The sequence below is a fragment of the Nicotiana tabacum genome, chromosome 1 (genome assembly GCF_000715075.1).
Source record: "Nicotiana tabacum cultivar K326 chromosome 1, ASM71507v2, whole genome shotgun sequence".
Taxonomy (NCBI): domain Eukaryota; kingdom Viridiplantae; phylum Streptophyta; class Magnoliopsida; order Solanales; family Solanaceae; genus Nicotiana; species Nicotiana tabacum.
Genome location: NC_134080.1, coordinates 30574927 through 30586314, shown reverse-complemented (window position 1 = coordinate 30586314; position 11388 = coordinate 30574927). Strand labels below are relative to the sequence as shown.

The 11388-nt window shown below is 33.4% G+C and overlaps 1 protein-coding gene across 1 annotated transcript; it reads right to left on the bottom strand.

Annotated features, from left to right (window-relative positions):
• Positions 1 to 1466: 1466 nt before the first annotated feature.
• LOC107830661 (UMP-CMP kinase 3) lies at positions 1467 to 6416 on the bottom strand. Its single transcript, XM_016658282.2, has 8 exons — positions 6244 to 6416; positions 5673 to 5731; positions 4672 to 4726; positions 3719 to 3836; positions 3368 to 3524; positions 3192 to 3272; positions 3005 to 3112; positions 1467 to 1833 (listed from the first exon to the last, which is right to left on the bottom strand). Exons 2-8 carry the CDS (start codon positions 5685 to 5687, stop codon positions 1717 to 1719), a joined length of 651 nt encoding a protein of 216 aa, XP_016513768.1. The 5' UTR covers positions 5688 to 5731; positions 6244 to 6416; the 3' UTR covers positions 1467 to 1716.
• Between the last annotated feature and the right edge of the window lie 4972 nt (positions 6417 to 11388).

Genomic DNA, 11388 nt, shown 5'->3' with positions numbered 1-11388 from the left:
TTAAAGGTACTTCAAAATCAAGTCTGTGCTTTGGGGGAGCTGATCCAGTCTTGGAAGGCTATACAGATTCAGATATGGCCGGAGATCCTGATGGAAGAAAATCAACCTCAGGATATGTTTATACTTTTGCAGGGGGAGCTGTGTCATGGTAGTCAAGATTGCAGAAGTGTGTTGCACTATCCACAACTGAAGCAGAGTATATTGCTGTAGCGGAAGCTGGAAAAGAAATGTTGTGGCTAAAGCGATTTCTCCAAGAACTATGGATAAATCAAACAGAGTATAAGATACATTGTGATAGTAAAAGTGCAATTGATTTAAGCAAAAACTCAATGTATCATTCTCGGACAAAGCACATCGACATTCGCTATCACTGGATACACGAGGTGATGAATCAACAACTGTTGAAACTAGTGAAGATCCATACGAAGGAGAATTCAGCAGACATGTTAACAAAGGTGGTCACTCAAGAAAAGTTAGAGCTGTGCAGAGACATAGTTGGAATAACTTTCAAATAGTAGCTGCGTTGGAATGCAGCTGAAGGGGGAGAATTGATAAGTTCAGCTGCTGCCAACTACCAATTCTAGAAGCCCACCATTGTTGAAGCCACCAACCCATTCTAGAAGCCACCATTGTTGAAGCCTTCATTGTTGAATGAAGAATTCAACCACCAACCACCTTCTTTAAGGCTATAAATAGAGCCTTATGTTTTACACAGAAATATCAATCCAGAGAGATTGAAATACAATCCAGGAAGAGATTGTGAGAACAAAAAGAGAGTTTGGTGAGGTTTTTTTTGTAGAGAGAAATTCTTGGTGTAAATTCTCTGTAATTCTATTCTTGTGAAATAGAGTTGTTTTTCCTCCCAAATAATCTTCATATTGATCTGAGAATCACAACAAGTGGTATCAGAGCCTTCAATTCTGTATTCATCGAGAAATATCGGAACACTGAAAATTTCAACCTGGATTTAACGTGATCTTCAGTGTGTTTTGCTCATTTCATTAGATTCCTTGCGTCGATACGAATTCAACGCAATTTTCCGGAGGCAAAACAAAGCTAAAATGAAGAAGTTGAGCTACGCTCAAATTAATGTGTGTTCATAGATAATTCAACACCATTTTTTATAGAAAGTTCAAGGAACATGTAAGTTGAGCAGCAAAATTCCTTAATATGTAGTTCCTACACTTCAAATAAAGTGTATGAACTTGATTGTCGAAAAAATATTTTGATCAAATGTAAAGTTTAGATTAATTGGACCTTATTAATTTTGATGTCCGAAAACGAAGAAATGATCTAAATATTTGGCACAGCTGCAAGCCCGCAAATACCTAACCACAGAGCTGTCCTAATGATGGAATCTGCAGATTATTTATATTGCATATTTACTGTCAAACAGCAACGTAGAACTCAAAGGAATAACTATATGCATATTACAAATATGCCGTTGTCGGCGAGTTAAAGTACGCTGACTAGAAAGGACTTTTTATTACCTTAACAAGAAACGATAGATCTATCACACAGTAAATAGTTTACTTTGTATACATTTGACATTTTGCACTATCAGGTCATCTTTCAGGTCACCAAAGATGATTGACTATAGGTTACCGTGGATTAGTAACTTGAAAATAAGCCAGATAACTTGCTACAACAGGTTAAATTACACTACACCGATGTGCAAATGTTTATGTATACTATCACGCTTTGAGGCTTATCCGATCAAAGTATCGAGCATTTGTGGTTGTGTCTGCTTGGTGTCACCTTATCCTCTTTTCCTTGAGAGAAAATAGCTTTGATGGACTCAAAAACCTCATCAACAGATTTTCCAGCATCAACCTGCATTTTTCAGACATAGGTTAGTAGTTATTACTAAAATCATTCCATCTTAGTCGCAGTCTATATCCAACCAATGTTTGAAAAGGCGGGGGCGTGAGGCGAGGCGTAAGTCCCACGGATCTTTAAATTTTTACTAATTTCAAGAATTTTAAAATAGTATAAAATAAAAAATAGTTATAAGAATTACATTAAATCACAAAATTATAACAACTAATCTACTTAAAATACTTATAAATGATAATTCAACTATGAATAATACGAAAAGTGTGACATATATCATAATATGTAAATTAGCTGCAACGTCGTTACAACTTAAACATCAAAAGTAATGTATTCGATACGAAATCTTATATGTATCCCTTAATGAGTAATGAATCTTGAAAGAATTTAGATATTATAATTTGATATTTTTTTTTTTAAAATACTCCTTTTATTTAATGTGCTTTCAGTTTGAAAGAGAATTTATATAAAAACTTAATTCACAATTTAAATATGATTCTCTAGCATCATTTATTTTTAAGTTTCAACAAGTTAATAAAGTGACACATAATTCACCATACTATACCATGATAACTAATTATTTGTAAATAGTTGTGTAGCTATTACTGAGCTATGAAATTAATAAGTATTGTATCTCGTAAACGTGAAAAAAATAATTTTTGGGAAAATAATTATAAAAAAATTATGGACTATTATACAATAAAGACATAACAAAAGTTAATAAATAAATACTTTTTACATGAAAGATTTATTTAAAGTTTATTATCATAGCAGTCTTAATGGATATGTGCAATAATTTTATTTTAATTATGACATAAAATACTCTCAACTTAATGATTTATGATTAAGAAAAAAACAGTAATTTTGAATAGTCAACGATTTATTAAGAAAATTTAAAGATTTACAAGGTTAGTTACAAACAATTGCATAAAGTTCTTTTAGGCAAAGCCCAGTACATTGGGCAATGGGCGTGTCTGGGGCGTAAGTCCCAATGGCCGAGGCGTAAGTCTGACGGAACTAAGCCCCACATATAAGCCCAAGGGGGTTTTACGAGTGCTCCGCCCCGGGGCGAGCCCCGGGCGAGTCCCAATTCTGCCTTTTAAAACAGAGTATCTAACCATTCTCCACTGCCACCACCCTACTAAACAATAGAAGAAGATTTTGAATGTACCTTCTTAACTTTCCCCTTTGATTCATAATATTTAACTGCTGGGAGAGTTGACTCCAAAAACACTTTAAATCGATTCCTTATTGTCTCGATGTTATCATCCTCCCTTCCCTGCATAGTTACTCCGAATCAAGTAGGAAAACCTTTCATACTATAAACTATCAGATTAGAATGATGCGCCTAAATAAACCTCGTTTCTTGAGAGCAAGCGCCTCTCCATTTCATCTTGTGGACAATCTAGATAAAGGACAAACTCAGGCTCCATTTTTGTCTTCAAAAGAAATCGCAAATGACAGTTATTTCAAGTATATAAGCATTTCGGAGTACTTCTGACTTCTATTTAGACCAATTAGATATAGATCTTACAAGATTCTCAAATGTTTTAACATTCTCTTCACTCCGGGGGAAGCCGTCAATAAGGAATTTGTCGTTGTCCATTCCCTGCATGGCTTGCTGAAGAAGCCTCACTGTTACATCTGAAGGAACAAGTTTCCCCTCCTTCATAATTTTCTGAATCATAGAGCTGCAATAAACAGAACGAACGAATAAAGCCAGTGTTGTGACATTTAAATTCTTAACAGGATTGTAAGCCTACAGAGTGCACACTACGATATTTTGGTGAGTTTCATTTCATGTAATATCACAGAGCACCTCTCAGATGAAAGGGTAGGAACTACCGATTTCTCTAGAATTCGAAATGGTTGTTGAATAACATACCCAGTTTCAGAACCAGAATTGATTTCTTGACGTAGAAGCTCACCAACACTAAGATGAGTGTAGCCAAACTGTTGTGCTATTCTTTTGCATTGCGTGCCTTTACCACACCCTGGACCACCTGTAAAATGAATAATCATAATGTGGAAATATCAAATAAGGAGACGAGGAAGTTAAAAGTTTTAAAAGAGAGATAAAGAGAAACTGCAATATCACATGCTCTAACACTAGCAAATATCATAAGTATTCCTTGTGCTCAGGGACGTATTAGCTAGCAAGGTATTTACGATTTACAAGAATGATCTGGAACGGTATAAGCACGCTCAAGCACGTTCAAAAAAAGGTTCTAGAGACTTAACTATGTTAAAGAATTCTTCAAGAACTTCGTTTCAAGTCTGTTGCCAACATCTATTTTCAACCAACCCGTTAAAATCCAATGTCTTAATCGACCAATGCTTGCCATTGACATCTCCTGCTGTTCACCGAGCACTTGAATAAAACTTAATCAAGAGACGGATCCAATCCAGGATTTAGACTAGGTGGATTCAATCTTAAAACTGTCACGTAGGCAACTATGAAGGGAGAAATATACAGTACAGCATTTTCCTGAACTTCAGGTAAGTTCTCTATAGATTACCATCCTAACAAAAGGCATTTAATAGGCCAATCTCACTTTTCTGGGAGGCATTTCATGACTTATGTTTTATTTTTTTCTAAATTTTGTCTTTTTTCTTCCTTTTGGGTTGGCGCTCGGGTATTTGAGCATGTGGAAGCCACGAAGAAAGTATGTCACCTCCAATCTTTACCACTATCCACCAAGTAAACTTGGCAAATATGCTTTTTTCATGATAAAACAAGAATACAAAATGCAGGTTTAATTTCATCAAAAGAAATATCGAATGCAGTAGACGTGATTACAACATGCAGTGCAATTAAAGGAATATGGAAGTCCCTACCTATAACAAAAACAATTTTGACCTTTTTCTGCTTTCCTGAGCCTCTATAACCTTCCTGCAAAAACGAGATATACCAATCAGACGATCAAGAAAAAGTACTGAATTATTTTTGCAACGTTATAAGGTAGTAGGTCTAGTATCATGATCACTTGCTTCAGTCTGTTTCTTCCTGAAACTTGGAATCATACCACCTAAGTCAATGGTTCAATTCAAAAAGTTTAAAAGAAAACTATCAGAACGAGACCTTATTAACTTAGTTGGCAAAAATCACCGAGTAACTATCAGATCAATGATAGATGCAATTTCAAACTTCAATCCTCAATCGAACACGGAATGAAGAGATATTACTTGTAATGCTAGCATACATAGTCATACAAAACCAGGTCTATTACCAATCAAACTTTGAAGTTCTAAACCGGAAATGCTCATGTTGAACAAGATTACGAACCAGGCCATGCCTTATCATGAAGAATTCATGTTCGCTCAGCAGTGAGGATGACATATCATGCGAAGCATTATCACCAAAAATCTACAAATAGAATACCTCTAAAATAGGATTCCCTGAGAGATCCCAAAATTATGCTTCACCGGTTCAAACGCAGTTAATGTATGAAAAAGTTTTGTTTCTAAGGTTACAACTACTGAATGACTAATTGAATTCTCGGTCACAAGCTTCAAATGTTCTTGACTGAAACAGTGAGTAGGTATTTAAGTTTGCAATTCATTTCTCGTACTTACCAATTAGTTTCTTCAAATCTGTAATTAAAAACCAACAAGAATTGATTAGTTAATACAAAACCAATTACAACGACATGTTGAGCATGGTTCATGATCCCACTGAAAAAGCAAACATAACAAGCAAATGAACCAATTACTTGAAGTGCAAAGAAGAAAGACAGTAAGATGAACATGAGATGAATAACTGTGCAACCATGAGATGAATATAAGTATAACTAAGTCAAAATCACATATGCCAATGATATTGGGAAAACACCAAACACCTTGCGTGACTCCATCTTGGATTGCCCGAATGACGAAAATGTTTAGTTGGTGTATAATCCTGCAATATGTAGCAGTTACAATCATTGTTTCCATCAATATTCCCTTGAATTCCCTTATGCCAAAAACTATATTTAAATAAAATTACAATATCAAAAGTGAAACCTCCTGCTTGTAAAGCTTAACAAACTGAAAACTTTAAAATTGACATTCCACTAGATAAAGGGAATCATACAGATCATACCAATTTTTCATCTCAATCAAGGACTTACTTAAAATCAGGGGAACATTATCATTAGATAATAATATTCATCTTCACATGAATTGCTCAATAATATTCAATAAGAAATTATTCATGCCCCTTTTATCTATCCCATTAAATTTTCCAAGAATTACACATTACAAACAATAAATTAGGTTTCCTGAAATGATGATCAAGTCAAAGCTCACAACTTTGTAAAAAAAACAACGAAAATTTGATATAAAGAATGAAAAAATAAAAGAAACAAAGCAAATTATATGGACATATCAGCATAGAGAAAAAGAAAAGTTTTGAGTGGGAAAAGGAATTACCTTGGCTTGGGCAATACTGCAAAAACTTTTGAGGCAGTTGAAGTATGTAAGAGAAAGAGCCGGGAGAATGGGAATAATTCTCAGTTTCTGTGTCAGTTTTTTGGCTTTCGTTTATTTAATTCCTATGAAAAGTTAATTTTATTCTCCTAAAAATGGATTCGTTTTGAGTGGGAAATGGAAACTTCCAGTCTATAATCTATAGGTGTCTCGCTTGACAAGTGACAACAATATTTGCAACAAATATACGACATTTTAATGATTATGGTTTGACTTTTATGCAATATTGATAGTATAGTTTTTAAATATTATTAGTGTATTCTAATTTACTAGTTTCTCGTCATGTTTGTACGCGTATGCTGATTCATGTAATACGTACTTGTGTAAATTAAGATAAAGCTTTAAATCAATAGCTAATAAAATACAAATTAATGTGAATGATCAATGTAGATCGTCATATAGTGATTTCTTTGCCGAGTTATGAATGACTGGATATCGTTTGAACCTACAAATATGAGCAATTAAAATTTAATCAAATACATGTGATCGTTTTACTTATTTTTTTTGATTCAATGTGGTCTATCTGGGACAGAGTAAGAGTAGCCTCCGTGGAGGACAAGATGCATGAGTCGAGGCTGAGATGGTTCGGACATGTTAAGAGAAGAATCATTGATGCTCCTGTTAGGAGGTGTGAGAGGTTGGCCATGGCGAGGTTGCGAAGAGGTCGAGGTAGGCCTAAGAAGTACTAAAGAGAGGTGATTAGACAGGACATGACGCTACTTCAGCTCACTGAGGACATGACCCTTGATAGAAGGGTGTGAAGGTCGAGGATTAAGGTAGAAGGTTAATGGGTAGTTTTTAGTTGTGCACCGATAGTCTTAGTAGCACGCATGTCCCTTCATATTCTTGATTTTATTATGTTATGTGGTTTTGTTCGTCTCAGGTATTGTATTCCCTGTTGCTATTATTTGGTACTACTTATTCTTTATCTCTCCCTTTTTCTTTTCTCTTCGTTCTTTCTTCCTCTCTTGCTTCCCTCTTCTTCTTTTTACCCTTCCTGAGTCGATGGTCTATTGGAAATAGCCTCTCTACCTGCATAGGTAGGGGTAAGATCTGCGTACAGACTATCCTCCCCAGACCACACCTGTTGGGAACATATTGGTTTGTTGTTATTGTTTTGATCCAATGGGGCGAAAACATATAATGAAGCGCATCCGACCTAGTACTTTCTTATAAACAATATTCCTCGTGCATATTAATTCTTTTTATTTTTGAGTTTCAATGACTGTCAAGCTATTAAAATACTAAACATTTAAATAAATTAAATAATATTATGACATTTTCGGAGGTTGATTAAATATACTCTTTGACATTACAACATAACAAAAACTATGCAATATAAAAAGATTAACACAATATATATTGTTCTCCGTCATATATATCAAGCCAAAAGCAATATCTAGAGCACAATAGATAAATAAATTAATTACTTTTTCTTTGTGAAATACGGAAATCACTTTCAATGCATGCATCTTCACCTCAATTCGTAATCAATACTCTCTATGTTACAATTGTAGTAATTTTGCATTATTATTTATAATGTCCACTCTCTTATAACATCTATCATGACTTATCTTTTTTCTAAAACATATGTAATCTTTACGTTAAACTTATAATATGAATCCCACACATTAACATTAACATTAACATCTGCAATAAGTCATTCACGATATCCTTTATCTTTACTTCTTTGCCTTTTAATACCTTATTGGTATTAGGGAGCTTACTTTATAGTATCACTCCTGTATTTTATTTTATGTTAAGTATATCATCTATTTTTAGGGAAAAAAATATGACAAAGAAAAATATTGACATGTATATTTCTTAGTATCAACTTACAGTCATAAAATGTGCAGTTACTTAAGCAAACAGTAAGATCTTTCCCACTCGAGCAATTAAGGTACAAAGGATACCATAGAAATGATGGATTATTATATGCAGCGGAAGCAATCCCAGTATCAAAATCACATGTAATTTAGACAACTAGCATAAACGGAATTTCACGGGTTATCTCTTGAAGCGTGAACATATCTCTTCTACCACGTGAGCCTTCAGTTCCATAACTTCTCAATGGAATCTCCATCACCCGCACAATCGTGATCCTCGAACGTTCCACGGTCTTCTACTGTGTTACCCAAATAATACCCGAAAATAGCAATTTCGTGTGGGCGAAATTTCTAGGAAAACTTGGCTGAAAATTTCAGCCACCATCTACTCATCCCTCTAGGTGGAAAACCTTATGTATTTATAGCACAAGTTTTAAGGGTTAAGACCATTTTCCAAAACCTGTTGGGTTTTCTTTTCCACCAGAAAAATGATTCCTTTATTTCCTATTATTTAGGCACAGTAGGGACCACAAAATTTAATTAACAAGGCTTCAATTATGAAATTAATTTCTAATTTTCGAAATTAATATCTACCATAATTAATTACGAATTATTCCACTAAAAATCCGTAATTGCACTCCTTATCCAATTTCGAAATTCATCCATTAAATCTTATTTAATTCCCCGTATTAAGATTCAGATACTAATCAAGTAAATTAAATTACTGACGATTTAATTTATTGATTATTTCCTTTAGACTTTCGCTTAACTTATTTCATGTGTCAGATACAAAATCCACCGGCCGGGTTTACACATGCAAACTTAAAAGATTTCATAAAGGTATATCATCATCTCTAAACCGAGACATGGATTCCATCAACTAACTATTACTTCGCCAATGTATATTATTATTATCCAATTTACCAGGCATATTGACCCACGAAAGAATCTCGCCTTTTAATAAATCAAAACAATAATAATATACACAGCTAATAATAATTATATCAAGATTAAGAGTATAAGTACATTTAATGGCTAGAGAGTTTATTTTATTAAGTCAGTATAAAATACTTATCTCTACCTGGTCCGTTCAATACATACAAAATGTACTAGCACAAGAAGTTGGAATTAAACCATTCCCATAATCAAGATTAATTATATTTAATCTTGTGCTACAATCATTCCTGATGGTTTGTCCAATTCCATCATTAGATTGTGAACTCAAACTTTATACTTATAAGAACCGATGATTTAATCTTCCGTGTATAAGCTAAACTCTATACACTAAATCATCTACTATATAAGCAAAGGACACAGACTATTATATGATCTATTTAAAACTTTATTAAAACTGAATAAACAATTATTTCATAATAAATACTATATCTAAACCAAACTCATAGTTAATAGTATATATCCCAACAATCTCCCACTTAGACTTTTAACCATGATAATTATTAGAATATACTATATCCAAATGCATGGTTAATAGTATATGCCCCAACAATCTCCCACTTAGACTCATAACCATGCATCTACAACTTTCTCAGGCATTCTTTTACATGACTATTAAAAGTCTTCACCAAATAAGGTTTTGTTAAAGAATCTTGCCAAGTTATATCTGATGCAATATTTGTCCAGTAGTACTTTGTCGTAATTATCTAGTTTGGTATTAAACTCTTCAGAGATCCTGTTACCGAAACTATCCCAAGAATGAACACCGAACTATAATTTTCTTTAGCTTTCTCCCACTAAGACGAAGTACCACTAATATTACCTTCGTTACCTCACGACATTGAAATATTAGTGACTTCTTACTATAGTGTTCAATGTTCAAACATCACTCCCACTCGATAAAGACATATTATGTCTATTAACGTTCTACCACTACTTAAATGCAATGGAACGTCAATTCTGACGTGTGGGTTTTGATGTTCTTGAACATCTAGTTATTTCTTTGCCCAGTTCCTGTAAAAATAGTTTACTTCTAGGAACATGTTTTATTAAACAGTCCTTATCTAGAAAAATGCATTTGTTTTAACAATTGCCTTATTTTCTTTAGGACAATAAAATAAAGCTTCATTCGTTTTCTTGGATATTCGATAAACATGCACCTATCCGTCCTTAGTTCCAACTTACATATCTGCTTTCCCTTTCAGCACATATGCGGGATAATCCTATATCTGAACATGCCACAGACCAAGCTTACATTCAGTCCACAGTTCTATAGATGTCCCAGGTACTAACTTAGAAGGAACTAAATTCAGAATGTAATTTGAAGTTTCCAGGAAATATTCCAAAAATAAATAAGGCAAATCTGAATAACACGTCATTAGTCTATCCATATCCAAAAGAGACTTATTTCTTCTTTCTACTACACGACTCTATTATGGAGTTTACGGTGTAGTCAATTGAGATGTAATCCCTATTCTGATATGTAACTAAAAAACTCTTTAGAGAGATGCTCGCCACTACAATCAAATTGTAGTAACTTAATATATTTCTTTGGTGCTTCTCTATTTCAAATCTTAAAAACCTTGAATTACTTAATTCATTAAGACTTACAGTGCATCAAATAAATATATTAATATTTTGAGTAATCATTTATGAACGTCATAAAATACTCAAAATCTATCTCTTACGAGTATGTTCATTTAACCATACAAATCAGAAAGGATTCATTCTAGCTTATCACTAGTTTTATTTCCTTTTAAAGGGAAACATCTTTTAGTCAAATTTTCTTCCAAACAGGATCCACAAGTTGGTAGTGCCTCTACTTTCAATGAACCTTAAGGTCCATACTGGACCAACTTGAAATCCTATCCAGATTAATATGACTTAGATAAAAGTGCACAAATAAGTTTTACTCAATTTTGAAGAACATATTCTCTTATGAGGTAGACTAATATTGTTCTGTTCAGGAGAGACATCAATATATAATAACAAGGTCATGCATTCATGTACCACAAGAGACAAAGTGTTTATTAAGCTCAATAACTCAAGAGTTATTCGAAAAATAAAACAAATATCCATCTCTTATTTTGCCCAAAAACCGGAATTAAATTATTTCTAACAAAAGTACATATATTGCATCCTTAAAATTAATGCCTTATCACTAAAAGAAAATTTTAACAAGTAATATGACAAATTGCATAAAATCATTGTGGAGTTGAGATAAAAATATTAAATAGATCATAATAAGTCAAAACACTGAATAGTAAAATTCAGACTGCATTCAATATTTATATACATACATGCATCT